The sequence below is a fragment of the Eulemur rufifrons genome, chromosome 8 (genome assembly GCF_041146395.1).
Source record: "Eulemur rufifrons isolate Redbay chromosome 8, OSU_ERuf_1, whole genome shotgun sequence".
In the NCBI taxonomy this organism is placed as follows: Eukaryota; Metazoa; Chordata; class Mammalia; order Primates; family Lemuridae; genus Eulemur; species Eulemur rufifrons.
Genome location: NC_090990.1, coordinates 40055756 through 40072122, shown reverse-complemented (window position 1 = coordinate 40072122; position 16367 = coordinate 40055756). Strand labels below are relative to the sequence as shown.

Below are 16367 nucleotides of genomic sequence, written 5' to 3'. Positions count from 1 at the left end.
ATGATCTGTAGTCTTTACAGCAAGCTAGGCCCATCAGCCCCAAGTACCCGATGAACACACTGAAACTCAGAGAGATGACGATGCTTATCTACGGTCACAACGTGGGGTCAAGGGCAGAGCGGGGCTTAGGCTGAGCAGGTCACGCTCCAGGGCTTGGACTCGTGGGGTGCCCCCCGACAGCACCCTCACACCAAGCGCAGGCTCCAGTGCGACACAAGGGCTCTTTATTGCCAGCAAGACCACAGGAACGAGCACAGGCTCCAGGGGGCCCCAGGCACTGCCCAGGATGCAGGCTCTTCAGTGCGAGAGGGGCAAGGGGCATTCAGACCTCAGAATGGTCTTCGGCTCACACAGCACCGTGCAAATACAGAGCTAAAAACTTCTTGAATGTCTCTGGCTGGAAATCAACCGGCCCAACAGGTTCCTAGAAAGAACACAGCCCATTAGGATCCGGCCACTAGGTTTAACCACAGCAATTACAACAAAGTTGGCTTTACGTAACTCTTCGGTGCCTGGATGGCAACTGTTTCTTTCTCTGGCATCAGCTCTCTCTCAGACCGAGAAGTGGTGCTGAGGGGCTGCAGGTGGCAGGACAGGAAGCATTCCTAGCCTCTTTCAGCCAAATCAGCTGTGGGCACTGCCCTGGGCCTCCCAGGCCCTCTCACTTCAACCACGAGGAACAAATGGCCTGTCGCCCCTTTAATCCCAGGGACAATGATTCCCCGCCCAATCCGCACACATTTATCAGGTGCCAGCTCGCTCTGTGTTGCGCCAGTGCCCAGTGCTGGAGACCACAAGTGACCTGACTCTGGTTCCTGTCCTCAAGGAGCTTACAGTCAGGTGTTCAAATAGTGACAGACCCATTCTAGAAGTAGGAAAAGATGCTAAGAAGGCAGGGGAGAAATGCCTAACTCACTGACTTTCAAACATGAAAGAGCAAGTAGAATGGACCAGAAAGAAAAAGAAAAGGAGACTTCAGAGAGTCCGGCATGGGCAACAGTCATGGAAGAAACGACAGCAGGAAGAGCAGGAGCGGCCAGAGCCCAGGGCTCGTGCTGGCAGGGCAGTGGCAGGAGATGGAACTGGAGGGGTGAGGAGGAGCCATGTGACCAAACCACAGTGGGCCTGCTGCTGAGTTCGTATTCTAGAAGCACCAGGCTGAAGGAAGAGGACCTGAAGACACGAAGCGGTGAGGGAGAACACGGCTAACAACAGAGAGGCCAGCGGTGGCCGGCGGGACCGTGCAGGTGAGGGGTGTTTGGGACCGAAAACAAGGGCCCAGACCCGCAGGCGTTTCGAGGGTAGAAACAACAGTGACGGATGCTGGCGAACTGATTAAAGAACTGACATGCTGATAACGTTCGAAGGCCCCACACCTTCCATTTGGCAAACCTGGACTCGGGCCCTGTGTGGGACACAGCTAGTCCCAGAGCCGGAGCACCCCCTTCTGTCCTCTCCACCCCTGACCCTGCCGTATGTCTCTGCAGTGTGCGTATCCCTGACTGGCGTCGTATCAGGAACTATTTAGACATTGCTGCCGCCCACGGCACAGATGGCAGGCCTGGACTCCGTCACTTGAGCCCTGGGATGCAGTGGTGACAGTGGCACAGGCGGAATTCCTTATCGGTGGCGTGGAACAAATGAACGCCTCATCCACAGGCCCTGCCCTCGAGGAACTCGGGGCTCGGTTTGGCGGAGGAGAAAACATGTAAACAGATAACAAGGGCAGAGCAGCACGTGGGTGCTGTGAGGGGCACACGAAGGCCAGGGGAGCCCAGCACAGGCACGCCAGTGATGCTGGCGGTGGGGACGGTGGTGGTCAGAGAAGGCTCCCGGACTGAGAACACTTATGCTGAACCTGGGGGGACAAGCAGAGGAGGCTGGAGGAAAGAGACGAGAGGGGGTGGGTGGAGAAAGGAAGAAGCAGGGAAGGCCCCCATAAAAAGGAGCAGCATCTACAAAGGTCCCCAGCTGAGGCGGCAGCAGGGCACCCTGGCAGAGGGAAGGAGTTGCGTGTGCTGGAGGGGTGCAGAGCGGGGGCAGGGGCTGGCGTGAGGTGACGGGCCCGGGGAAGCTGTCAGGCCTTAGGCGAGAGGCAGAGCTGAAGCAGCCCTCCGAGCCGAGATCCCTGGCAGGAATCCCAGAGCCAGGGTTCTCTCACAGAGCACCCCTTCCACCCCAACCCAGGCTCACGCTGGGTAGGACCGGGCCTGCCCCTGTTCCAGTCACCAGGCTGGAGATGGCTGGACTTACCACAACCACCTTCTTTCTGATCACCGGGCGACACCAAAAATGCCGATAGAGGAGCTGGTCTGAATCCACCCAGACCAAGTTCTTAACGCCCTCGTGAGAGGCCAGGTCTGTGGTGTTCAACTGTAACACCAGGAACTGGAAGACACGTCCATCTGTGCCAACACCCTGCACGACCACGGGCTGCTCCAAGACCTTGGGTTCATTCTGAGAGGGAAAGGGACCAAGGAAAACAACTTAGAAACTTTGGGGTGTGCACTGTCTAGAGGATGAAAACATTTGAAGCTCTGACTCGGGGGTGGGGGGTGGGGGGGCAAGGGCAATATACATAACCTAAACTTTTGTACCCCCACAATATGCTGAAATAATAAAATAAAATAAAAAAGAAACTGTGGGGTGTCAGGAACAGCACAGGTCAGGCAGCTTCTGCTTCTGTGCGTTACAACACACACCCACTGCCCTTGGATGGCTTCACCTTGGGGCAATTAACATAGAATGAGGAGTTCAGGACACTGTCCCGTGCCAGGCCTTCCCTTACCCAGCCTGGCTCTGCCTGGCCTCTGAAGCCCCGTGGCCCCAGGTGCCTGCTCTTCAACTCGAGCACATTAAAGTGGTAATTCCCACCACCGAGAGGCAATTGCTGGGCAAGCCGAAAAGTTCAGGCAGGTGAGCCGGGAGCTTAATGACGGAAATCCCTCAAACTTACGGCGTTACCCGATGGGGACAACAGGGACATCAGCTATCAAATGTTAACCTGGAGGGTCCATGACTAGATATAATCTAATTCAGTTCTGCCTCCATTTGACAGATGAGGAAACTGAGACTCAGTGAGGCAGTGACTTGTCTGAAGTCACATAGATAGGTGGCACTGAACCCAAACTGGCTCACTCTACACCAGGCACGTTTTCCATTTCTGCCTTCCTGCTAAGGGCCTGGCATCCTGGACTTCCCTAAGCCGGCGGCAGTCATCCCACCTGGCTTCACGTTCACGCTGCAACTCAGAATGTGCCACGTTCCTGCAGTGTCCACGCCAGCCACGTCAGCATCGGATCTCACTGGCCAATGCATTTGCTGGTGTCTCTTTCTGTTCCTGCCACTTGGTCATAGTTACAACACCAAAACCATTTACTTAGGGGCCGGGCATCTTGCCAGTTTTACATAAAGTCACTTCTGCTCTCGTAACTCTAGAGGTATATTCCCACTTAACAGACAAGGAAACTGAAGTTCAGAGAGGTGGCATTGTTTGCTCCAGGTCACCCATGAGGTGTAAGCCAGGATCAGACCTCATGCTATTAAGTCACTTAGAATCCTACTGTTCGAGTTTACACCTGGGATCCCAGTGTATCTGAGAGTGGCACCTCTTTTCATCCTCAGGAGTGTCCCAGTTTGGACGATCAGTCATATGGTCAACGCACTGGGACTGTGCAGCAAGCCAGTTTGGTGACTGCTACTCAATGGACAAAGATCCAACACGCAGGCCCCAGGAAGCAGGGCAGACCTGATTCGAAAACGCTGCCCACGCTCACCCCTCCGGGGCTGAATCTGACATCAGGAACAGCTAATGTCAGACCTCGGTGTGGGCCACCCTGGGGCTGTTGGCCTTAGAAATATCTGTTCTTAGCTGCATGAGAAATAAATAAAAAGAAAAGTACCTGTAAGTGTTAGCCGAGAATTCTGTATTGACTCTTATCTCCCTCTACAGATCAATAAAACTGCAGGTAGTACATAAATTTCTCAGCAATTTTACCTTTTACACGGAGGCTCTTCCCATAATTGCCCAACTTCACATCCCCAGGAATAATTTGTATCTAGGGCGGTGGGGGAGGCCTCCTCTCCTACCCAACTGGGTGGCAATTAGTGGCATCGTTGCTACCCAGACTCTGCTGGCAGTAGCTGGCACAGAAGCTACAATGAGCCCGCAGGCCTAGAACCAGGAATGTGACTATCTCTGCTCCTTCTCCTGCTTGAGTTGGGGGGTAGTGATCCCTCTGAAGCTGGAGGGATCACAGCTCCAATCCTTGCCTCCCAACTCATTAGCTGTGGGATCTTGGGCAAGTTACCTAAATTTCCAGAGCCTTTGGGAAGTATACAGTCAGAGAATGGGAATAAAGATAGCCTTCCTAGAACTGGAAAGATACAAGAATGTTATATAAAGATATGACAGCTGCTAATCTCTGAGCTGTGTGACACTGGGTGAGTACTTAGCCTCCCTGAGCCTCAGTTTCTCCAACAGTGAAATGAAGGTAATAGCATCTCCCACGTGGGGTTAAATAACTTTCAATACAAGGACTACATACCGCAGTGGTTCTGAAATTTTGGTGCAGTGGTTTTCAAACTGGGGCTTATATCAGCATCACCTTTTGGTAAAATACTGATTACTGGGCCCCGATCCCAGGGTTTCCCACTCAATAGGGCTGGGGTGGGTCTGAGACTGCATTTCCAACAAGTTCCCAGATGACGCTCCTGCTGCTAATCCAGGACTGTATTTTGAGAACCACTGATACAAAAAACCCTAATGGAATGTCTGGCAGGTAGCAGATGCTCAGACAGGCAGGGTCCATTCCACTCCCATCCCTCTGGCTGACCATGCCTCCCAGCCCCTCCCAGTGTCTAGTCTGAGTAGGATGGGAGATGACATTTCAAACTTCCTCACTCCTCCAGACGGCCTTAGGCTCTAACTAAGAGCTGGGAGTGGCAGCAGCCCTCAGAATCCCTGTGCCCCTCACTCCCAAACCAGGGATCTGGTATGCCAGGCCTGCTTGACGGCTCCTGCAGCCCTCCCCTACCTGGAGGCCTTTGCCCCAGGGCCAGGCTTTCCCCCGATCTTGGGACAGGTCTCTGTGACAACCACTCAGCCTGCATTCTATACCACCGAGGCCCCTGAGACCTGTTCTTAGGATCAAGGGGCTACCACCACGTGGTATCCTGGGTACCCAGCAACCACCCTGAGTTGGTAGGCAGGTCTGGGCCATCTCTGTTGCTTCACCTCCTCCTGCCTGCCTGATGGAGCCCTGAGCTCCAGCTCTGATACTACAGAACAGAGGCAGTGTGCTGCAGCACGAACTGAAGATTTCAGAGTGGTACGAGCCAATCCTTTTTCCACCACTTGCTGCTGTGTAATACTGGACAAGCCGCGTAGCCTCCCTGTGATTCTATGGCATAAGCTGGAAAATGGAGATTTCAGTGAAACCTTGTGGGCTACTGTGATCAACTAACGAGCCATGTAAGGGAAGCCCAGGCACACAGTCAGCCCCCCCTATGTCGGTTCATCCCTGCAGGGTGGGTGGAAGTGCATCTCCCTAACTCCTCAGTCAAGCAAGGAGTCCCCCGACACCCCTTTTTTTCCTCTGAGCAGTGCCCTTTAGGCAGGAGACCAACACCATGTAAAGCAGCTCAACGGTCTTCTCCACTTACATACCCCATAGAGGAGCCGGGCCTGGGCCAGGGCATTGCCAAAAGCAAACAGGATCATCTTGGCCCGCAGCTGGTCTGGCCGAAAGCGGTGCGGTTTTATACGGGCTGTGTCCAGGAAGAACAGGGTGTGGGGATGGGGGTAAGGATAACCCTCCTGGAATCCTGCAAGAGACAGAATCACGTGAAGGGGTGGAAAAAGTTAATCAGCCCTGCCACAAAGCCTCAGGAAAATAACCTGACTTCAGCTCAGGGGCAGGCACTACAGAGAGACTCAATCAATAAAGGTAGATATTACCGCTGTAGCTCAGGGGCTGGGAAACTTCAGCCTACTGGTTGGCCTGCTGCCTGTGTTGTAAATAACATTTACTGGAGCACAACCACACTCACTCACTCACGTATGTCTACTGGGTAGCTCAACGGAGACCATATGTGGCCTGCAAAACCTGAAATATTTACTGTTTGGTTCTTCACAGAAACTGCTTGCCAACCTGCTTAGGTGCGCCTTGCACGCTAGTTCTAGCTCCACCCCTTTCTTTCTCATTCAGGTGCACAGATGACAGGGATGTTAGGAGAGGGATATCTGAAATCTGCCGTAATTATTATTATTATCATTAGCAGCATGTCCCTATAACCAAGCTGTGGTCATTATTAAAAAGATAGCAAGTCATTTCAAAATTCAGTACTTTAATATTAGTAACAAATGTCTTGCCTCATAACTCACAACTGATCCACACAACACTCGGGCTGAGAATCCAAGTTTAGCACTTGCTCATCTCGACCATGACCCTGTCAAGGCACGATTCTCTTCTGCATGGCTGTAAGTAATGCTTGGTAGGGTGGGGACTTCTAGAATGCCTGACCTGGATCAATGGATGTGAGTGAAAGAAGGGAGAAAGAGGCTGGGAAAATGTGGCTGAGAAACCCCAGAGGAGCACACTGCTTGAGAGAGAGCTGGCTCTCGCGCATGCCTTGCTCCTTCAGTCTGGTCAGGTGCTCAGCACAGGTAAATACGAGCACTCACTCTGCGCCAAGCCCTATGGCAGGTACCGGGAACAGAGGCCAAGCAGGGCCTGCCATTGCTTTTGAGGAGGGGAGAAGGACAGGAAAATCCATCATAGCTGTTGGATGGGGTATGTCAAGACAGGAGGTGAGTCAGTGGTGGGGCAGGGCAGGTAAAAGGGCCCTGATGAGACTGGAAGATTCTCGACCTTTTATGAACTATGAAAGAAAAAGCATGAGCAAGCGGAAGACAAAAAGGGGAGGAAGGTCAAGAGCTCCAGGCAGAGGGAGGAGGAAGTGCCCAAGCTGGTGATGAGAAAGAGCAGGACGGGCCGGGCGCGGTGGCTCACGCCTGTAATCCTAGCACTCTGGGAGGCCGAGGTGGGCGGATCGTTTGAGCTCAGGAGTTCGAGACCAGCCTGAGCAAGAGCGAGACCCCATCTCTACTAAAAATAGAAAGAAATTATATGGACAGCTAAAAATTAAAATTTAAAAAAAAAAAAAAAGAAAGAAAGAGCAGGACGTGTCAAGTATGATGGGAACAAAGGGGGCAGGGGAACGGGGAGAGAGACAAAGGTGAGGCCGGAGAGGGGGCAGAGGCCAGACGTGAAGGCCCTCACACGATGAGCTAAAGAGGTCCGACTGTACCCGGCAGGAAATGGGAAGGCACGCAGAGAGGCAGGACCCAGCTGTTGTCTTAGAAAGGCTACTCTGGATTGTGAGCTAGACGGACTGGGGAGAAAACAGCCTGGCTCACACTGACCAGTTGGGAGGCTGCAGCAACAGGCTAGGTAAGGACAGTAAGGACTGGCCTAGGTCGTGGTTGTGAAAGTGAAGGGGTTTATGAGGAATGCGCTACAGCCCATGACGACAGAGCAGATGGCAGGAATTCCGTCTTGGCTCACTGGGTGTATGGGGGGGCCTTGTTTGGTGCAGTTTGGATTAATGGCTCCATTCAATGTTCATGGGGCTTCCTCAGTCCTTAAAACAGGCTGGCCAGAGTTTACAGGGTAAACAGAAAGAGGATGTCTTTCAAGGGACCTATGAATAAAGAGAAAGCCTTGGTCAAAGTCCCTCAAGCCACTTAAAACTCTGGTGTAACAGTTACTTCTCAGGGGTAAAAAGCAAAGCAGCCTTTGAGCAAGTCACTCAACCTCCCTGAGCTGCAGGTTCCTGGCCGATAACATGGAGATGAGAGTACACTTCACAAGGCTGCCTGCCACACGGATCCTAGGTAACGCGCGAGAGGGCCCAGCACCTAGTAAGGTCCTAGTGTGTCCTTTCCCTTCAGAAAAAGCCCGCCCCTCGTCTCCACGATGCCTACAACTCAGAGGCTTTGACCCTTACCTGTGTCGTCCCTCACGTCATAAGCACTGCATTCCTGAAGACTGATAGTGGGGGATATGGGATAGAAGGTCTCAAGAACATGATCTTTAGTGGCTTCAACCTCCTCTCTCGAGGCGATAGGGGACAGAGGATCCTTGGCACTCAATCGGGCTCCACTAGAACCACGGATCTGAAAGAGAAAAGACTCTAAAAGGAGAGAAGGATGATTAGTCTAACCTGGACTAGAACCTCTTCTCAACTCAGTAAAGTCTAAAGCCTTCATTCTCCCATGTGCCTCAAGTCATTTATAGCTTTTCCAGATGATCAGCCTAATCACAGAATACAAGTTTGATTTAGGATGTTAATCCTGGGACCCTTGTGGGGGGTGGTGAACCAACGTACTCTTCTTCCTGTGTTCCCTTTCCAATAAAACCTGAGGGCTGGTGGTCTCTGGGGGTTTAGGTCTGTCCCATGCAGATCTTCCTGAGCATCTGCCCCAAGCCGGGAACCCAGAGATGAGTGCGAGTTACTCTCTACTCTCAAGTAGCTTACCAGGTAGTAAGTGTTACAACAAAAGGTATGAAGCATATTCAGAAATAGCCCAGGTGGGGAAAACTGACCTTCTCTGGGAAGTTCCCTAAAAGAAGTGATGCCTTTAAACTATGTTTTAAAGGATGGACAAGAGCAGGGTTTCTCAATCCTGGCACTAATCACTTTTGGGGCCACATAATTCTTTAGTGAGGAGGGCTGTCCTGTGCACTGTGAGACATTTAGCAGCATCCCTGGCCTCTACCCACTGGATACCAGTAGAACTCCTTCCTCATCCCATCCCATCGCACCCTATCCAGGTCATGACAATCAGAAATGTCTCCAGATGCTGCCAAATGTCCCCTGGAAGGCAAAATCATCCTTGGTTGAAAACCACTGGGTAAGAGCTTGCCAGGCAAAGAAAGGGTGGGGGAAGCATTCTAGTGAAGGAGGAGTAACATGAGCAAAGGCACAGGACCGTGCAACTCCATGGCAGAGTCTGGAGAAATAAACCCAGATGACTAGAGGGTGGTAGGGCAGGAAAGGAGGAATGGAGAGACGCACTGACCCTAGTGGTGGGGGAGAGACTATTAAACCTAGGAAAAGGGGCTGGGCGCTGTGGCTCATGCCTGTAATCCTAGCACTCTGGGGGGCCGAGGCGGGAGGATCGCTTGAGGTCAGGAGTTCGAGACCAGCCTGAGCAAGAGCGAGACCCCATCTCTACTAAATACAGAAAAAAATTAGCTGGGCAGGGTGGCACATGCCTATAATCCCAGCTGCTTGGGAGGCTGAGGCAGGGGGATCGCCTGAGCGTAGGAGTTTGAGGTTGCTGTGAGCGATGATGACGCCACAGCACTCTAGCCCAGGTGACACAGCGAGACTCTGTCTCAAAAACAAACAAACAACAAAACCTACAAAAAGGGCCAGCTTGTCCTTAACAAATGACAGTGAAGACAACTTGGCCTGCCAGAAAGCATCACTTAAGGTGGATTAGCATATATGCTACATGGAGATGTAGGTGGTATGAGGAAACAAATTCACACCTGACTGATCAGCAAGCCTGCGACTGTGAGCGTAGGCGGGTGCCCTTCACAGAGGTCCCCAGGCCACCACCAGGCAAAATGTGCCTGGAAAAGCTCCTTGAGAATGGCCTCCTGAGGAGTCTCCACGGAGGCAAATTTTCCTCTGAAGGTGTTTAGATTTTTAGAAATAGTCAAATCAGTGTGATGATAATGGATCAAGGCTGATTTTCTTATGTCTTAGAAATTGGTGTGGTCAATAGCACTGTCTCTTAATTTTCGCAGGTAGCCTCCCTTACCGGGTATGCAGAAAAGGGATACTACACCTGTGGATGGAGCAACTCTGACCCGTTTGCTAAATACATCATACTCACACCTCAAGAATAGTTTCCTAAAGTACTTCCTGTTTCCTCACACATAATCTGCAAGGAAAATAAATGTGCCTGGACCTCTCCTAACCTTGGGTTTTAGATTCTCCCCACAGACCGCTCTAGTGTGGTTTCTAATTCAATTCCCTCCACATCCCTCCTCCAGTGACAGCTCCAAATGGGGCGGTTTAATTAGAGGTAATACTTGATGATGGGCCAAAAAGTACTCCTCTATTAATGAGGTTTACTAATTTCCTCAGTGGTGCCATTACCTCTGCAAAGCTGACTCCTTGCCAGGAAGTCCATACGCCAGGGGGCAAGCTGGAGAGGCCTGACCGAACAGATGTCCTGAAATCCCACATCAGCTCACAGCTGGTTTCCCTGCTATAGGAATCTACCAGTTACAACCCCTGTGTTCTCTGAACACCCCTGCCTAAGGCACCTAAGAGTTGGTATTCATCACCCATCCCTTCAGTCAGCACCTACTGTGTGCCACTGTTAGAAACTACGGACAAATGAGTAAGACGTGGTCCCTGCTGTCAGGAGTTCATAGTTCAGTGGGGCAGACAGAACAGGTATCAGATACTGACAGCGGAGTGTAGTCTGTGCTATGATGGCACAGTCGGCATGAGGAGCACAGAGGAAAAACAGCTAACTCAGCCCGGAAGCACAGAGGAGGGGGCTTGAGTGGAGTCTTACAGGTAAGTAGAATGTGGTTAAACAAGGAAAGTGGGAAAGAGCATTCCAGACAGAATGCACAGCATGTGCCAAGGCACAAAGGTGCAAGAGCTTGACGCCAAAAAGCTGCAAGTGGCCAATTTAGGGATGGGGGCAGGACAGTAGAGCAGAAGAAAGGACTAGAAAGACTAGGTGGGGGCCAAATCACAAGGGCCTGGTATACCATGACAAATGATTTACGATACTGGGAGACAGTGAAGGATCTAAAACAGGGAAGGGACATAAAAAGACTTGCACTTTAGGCTGGGCACGGTGCCTCACGCCTATAATCCTAGCACTCTGGGAGGCCAAGAAGGATCACTTGAGATCAAGAGTTCAAGACCAGCCTGAGCAAGAGTGAGACTCTGTCTCTATTAAAAAAAAAAAAAAAGAAAGAAAGAAAGAAAGAAAGAAAAGTTAGAAAAAAATTAGCTGGGTGTGGTGGCACACGCCTGGAGTCCCACCTACTCAGCTGAAGCAGGAGGATCGCTTGAGCCCAGGAATTTGAGGTTGCAGTGAGCTATGATTATGGCATTGCATTCTACTCAAGGCGACAGAGCAAGACCCTGTCTCAAAAAGCAAAACAAAACACACAAAAAAAGACTTGCACTTTAGAGAGATCACTCTAGTAGCAATGTTGAAAATGGATTTGGAAGAGTAGGGAAGTGTGACTGGGATAAGACCACTGCAATGGAATATGAGCTTGTGAGGGCAGAGACTATATATGCTTTATTAATTCCTTATCTTCAGGATGTAGTCATTCCCAAGCACATCGTAGGCACTCAAGAGACATGGCAGACTGTTAATGGTTGAATTAATAGTCTTAGAAGTAAATCAAAACAAAAATGGCTGGGCTATGGATACTGAGGATGTGCCTGAGCCTACAAAATTAGACCACGAAGTATGGGAGTAAGGATAGGTATTTGTGGGGAGGGAGATGTGAGCTGGTGGTGGGGCTAAGAGTAGAAATATTTAAAAAAGCAGACCAAGGTTTTCTGGTGTACAAAATGACCAACCTCGATTCCAGGCAGTGGATAAAGTGTAGTTTTTGACACAGATCCGCCTGGTCAGAGAAGGATGCTTGAGAATCTGGGATTTACACAGCTGTATCATACTGTCCACAATGATCGGGCTTGGAGAAAAGAAGAGACATTTGGAAACTTAAAGCAACAGGTGACTCCGAGATCCATCAGTTGAAAATCTTATTAACTTGGGGGAACTTACCAGTAGGTCTCTCTCTTGGGGATGTCCTCAGTGGTATGCCAGAGACGGGCATGAGAGATCACGTCCAGAACACGCTCATCTTGGTTCTCTATGTGGTTCCTTGGGTCATCAACAAGGCTAAGCACCTTCTCAGGAAGGCCTTCTATTAACTTGGCCTTGGTAAGCCAGAGGGCCTGCTTTACACCTTTGGAGTAATCAGACACACACACACACAAAAAAGACAATGATTCAGGAAGAGATGCTTATACCTGCCAAGTAGCATCTTGGGGAAAAGGCTGCCTCAAAAGAGAAACTGAATTTGTTTCGTGACACCTGAGGGGACAGAATCAAAAATGAAGAGCAGAAGCTAGGAAGGCCAGATTTCAACTCAACTTCAGGCATGACCATGTACTTCAGGACAGTTAACAACTGATGGAGGTAGTGAGCACCCACCATGGGAGGAATTCAAACAGCAGCTAAGCTTCTGAGATTATATGGCTGATCGCTGGTAGGAGACAGGATCTAGGCCATGGAACTAGATGAATGCCAGCCCTTCACTTAAGATCCTTTCTATTAACCCACACCCCAGCCCTGACTAGAAAAGCCCACGTCTACCAAATACACCTCATTTATTAGGTGTATACCTACAACTATACACCTCATGTATAGTGGGCCCAGGATTAGGCCGATGCTGCCTTATCAAGGGAAAGCAGCTTTGAGAAATAATGGGAATAACTTTTGGATCTCCATGTATACTTTAAGGAGCCCTGAGTTTGGGGCCACTTATACAGATAATTTTTCGCATTTCACCTTAACCCCGAGATTCTATAATGAGCTCTTTTATAAACAGATGTTTGTATGAGGCAACCCTAAAAAATGTACTTCTGTATTTGTCAAAAGGGTCACACTGAGGATGTTGTTCTATTTATTACACAGGGTGTTCTCTGAGACTTTCTGAACCTCTCTCTGGCCTTATTATAGAAAGGTGGGGCTTTTACACAGTGAATTACATAACTGAAAATATTTTTCTCTATATCAGGGGGACAACAAACATTTTCTTTAAGTAAACACTTTCAGCTTCTTAGCTACACAGTCTCTGTCACAACTACTCAACTCTGCCATTGTAGCATGAAAGCAGAGATAGGCAGTAGTTAACAAGTGTGCATGGTTTTCTTCCAATAAAACTTCACTTACAAAAACAAGTAGCTGGCCTAGTTAGAAGATCCCAGCTCTGTACTGTTTGTTGACTGCTAGCACCTCAGAGTCAAGTTTGGGGCTCCCCTTTAGCAAGCAAAACCTCACAGAATGGATTTTTTGTGGGAGGGGGGTATTTACCCCACTGTTTTATTTTTCCTTTCTACTGATTCCTTCACCTAGTTTTATTTAATCTGGTTGTGTTATAAATAAGCTGCCCAAAATACTCTTCAGGAAAAGATAGTGCATAAGTAAAATAGATTCAATTTAGACTGTGTCTTTAAACATTAAGGACGCTTAGCTACTCTTAGTGGGATGGGCCGTGGTGCCAGGTAAAACCTCCCTAGCTTCACTTTCCCTAAATCTGGCTTCCCTAAGGAAGGAACAGGCAGAGCCTAGGTACCTAAGTTCTGGATCCAGTCTTCTATCCTCAGATGAAAGTTAACACTATATTCTTTTCAATGATTGTGCCCACAAGTTGATAGAGGGCTGGTGACTACTTTGGTTGGCAGGCTACCCATCCCAGCTGGAAAAATACTACCCCGACTCAGGAACATATCTTCATTTGAAAAGCTATGTCTGGGATGAAAGGGAATCTAGGACACTTTGGGGGAGACACACTCAGGCAATTTCTCTCGTGGTAATAAACGAAAGGCAATGAGTGCAATGAGACTTTTCACTTTAAGGCTCATAAGGCATCACGACAGAAACACAAATACTTAGAAATGTAACTTCTTGATTTTGTGGTAAAGCAGAAAGAACCTGGGAGTCAGATAAACTGAATTTTAGTCCCGACACTGCCACTGTTCCTTAAACTTGAAAATGGATAAAATATTAAGATTTTATGGGCTGGCCTGAGTGCAGTGGTGTTTACAACTAATTGGTCACAATCAGTTACAGATTCCTTTGTTCTTTCTCCATTCCCACTGCTTCACTTGACTAGTAAAAAAAATTTTTTTCAATTTAAAAAAATTAAGATTTTATGGTTCACTAGCATATGAATAAGATGTAATAATGAGAGCTGCCACTTACTGAATGTCACCATCTACCCTGTGCCAGGAGCTTTACCTACAAGTTAGATGGTGTTTTATGGAACGAAGGATCAAAGTCAGAAAGAGTAAGGAATTTGCTTCAAGTCACATACCTTGTAAGTGATGGGGCTGGAAGGAGAACCTGAGTCTGTCAGCTCTAAAGACCATAATCTCTCCATTACCTCTATCAGCTTCTCTAGCCCTGTATCTTGCAGAGTTTTATTACAGACTTTATAGAACCTCTCTGTGAGTGGCAAAAGCACAGGATATAAAATACATTTTTTCAGCCTAGTTAAACAAGTGTAATCTTAACTTCTAAAATACTGCTAATGCATTTATCCACCTGGCATTCTGTTACCAGGGTCACTCAAGTCTTATGAGATCCTTTACAGCACTTGTGAGGACACTGGAAGTGTTTAAAGGCTGGAAAATCAGCTTTAAAGAATGGGATTGAGCAGTTTAAGAGGATGGCCAATTAAGTTTTTTCAAACTTAGGATTTATTCTGTCTTTGTGCCCAAATCCTGCCATGTCTCTTTCCTAATTTCTCCCAGGAAAATACTGTTCCCACTCATCTTGACCATTTTGTTTTCAGGACCTGCCCTATCCCCATTCTGATCTGGGTGGGGAAGGAAGACAGAAAAATGGGGAAAGGGACTCTCAATAAACAAGCCCCCCTCAAAGCTCTCTGGAAAATAATTCCTGGTACTGCTGTAGACAGACTAATTTGGGGAAAGTCATTTTGATCTGTTCTTAGTGAGACTGACAGAGTAGAGGTGAGCTAGAAGACTTCTGGTCCAGTCTTTCCTTGAAAATATCTCAGCTTTGACCTTTGACAAAGGACACTGACCTAGGAAACCAAAGTTGTAGTTCCGGCTTCACTATTAATCCACAGTATGCCTGTGGGCAAATCATTTCCCCTCTCTGTTACCATTACCAATCCTGTGAAATTAAGTGATAGGCCTGGAGATTAAGCACTCCTTCTGCTGTCTCTTTCCACTCTAACGTCCCTCCATCTACTTCTTAAATGTACAGTTTAAACTCCGGGATTTCACAGCTGTAAAGGTCGATGTGGATGTCTAGTCAAAACCATTCATTCCACAGGAAGTGGGGGCTCAAAAAGGCCAGCAACTTGCCCAAACTCACACAGAGTTAGAGCCAGGGCTAGGCCTAGAAGCCAGGTCTCTTCACGTTGACACTCAAACTCTGTATTACTCCCTCACCAAGCACAGCTTTTTACATTCACTTAATCCTGACAACTCTCAGAAAATGGGAATTACTACGGCCCCCTATCCCAGACAAAGAAACCGAGACCCATACAGTTTCAAGGTCTTGCCCAAAGCCACAGAGGGTCAGGGTCAGGATCAGTGCTGGACAGAGGAACAAGGTCCCCTTCCGCCTGTCCTGGGGCCTCACCCTCGAGAAGGCGGCAACACTGGTGGAAGACGTAGCAGGCCTGGTCTTTATACAGCGGATGCTCGTGAATCGGGAGCCTGCGGTGGTGCTTTGGGTGCTTCCAGCCGGGGTCCCAAGGCGGAAAGATCGGCCGCGCCAGCCCGGGCATGAAGTGCATCTTCCCCGCGTAAGTGATGGGCTCCACTCCAGGGATCTCATACACCCTGTCCAGCGGACGAGGCTCGGGCTTCCGCGTGGAGCGCACGCCCCACTCGTACGCCCCGCGTCTCGGCGTTCCGCAGCCCCCAAGGCCGAGCCGCTCGGAGCCAACCAGCGCCCGCCTAGCGAGCCCCGACACCAACGCCATACCGATCTGGTTCCCTCAAGACCTCCACCTGAGCGCTGCCATCTTCCCCCGCGCAGGGCCTGCTGGGAACGAAAGGGGCTGGGCGCGAAGGCTTGTTCTGTGAATGGCAGACACTTCAACCAATCACTGTCAGGAACCCTTGTTTACCGCCCACCCCCGAACCCCCTGCAGGCCGGTCTCATTTTCTTACAGGTGGAACCCGCTAAGCGATCCCCGCCTCCCCGCGGGTGGGGCGGAACCTGGAGGAGCCTCACGTGAGGGGAAGGGCAGGAACCTAGGTGAGTGGCCGTGGTAGGGGTTAGGGTGGGAGGAGGCGAAGAGCGCCAGGACTTCAAATCTGGATTTGGTTGCTAGACCGCTTAAGAGCTGTTGGAGCTTGAGCAGGGCACTTCTCTCTGCTGAGCCCCAGTGCCCCTCGCTGAAAAAATAGGCATGGAAATGCCTAAGCTGGTGCACCTTACACTGCCCAGCACACGGTAGGCGCTTGGTAAAAGTTTCCTTTGCTTTCCACCCACTTCTCACTGCTGCGGGCGCTTCTGTCGCTGCCCCTTCGTGAGC

At 49.8% G+C, this 16367-nt stretch overlaps 1 protein-coding gene across 1 annotated transcript; it reads right to left on the bottom strand.

Annotated features, from left to right (window-relative positions):
• Nucleotides 1-207: 207 nt before the first annotated feature.
• On the bottom strand, nt 208-15882 carry MRPL37 (mitochondrial ribosomal protein L37). The gene is made up of 7 exons (XM_069477975.1): nt 15464-15882; nt 11846-12029; nt 11638-11753; nt 8011-8196; nt 5669-5826; nt 2254-2457; nt 208-424 (listed from the first exon to the last, which is right to left on the bottom strand). The coding sequence occupies exons 1-7, from the start codon at nt 15807-15809 to the stop codon at nt 347-349; spliced, it is 1272 nt and encodes a 423-aa protein (XP_069334076.1). The 5' UTR covers nt 15810-15882; the 3' UTR covers nt 208-346.
• Nucleotides 15883-16367: the final 485 nt, after the last annotated feature.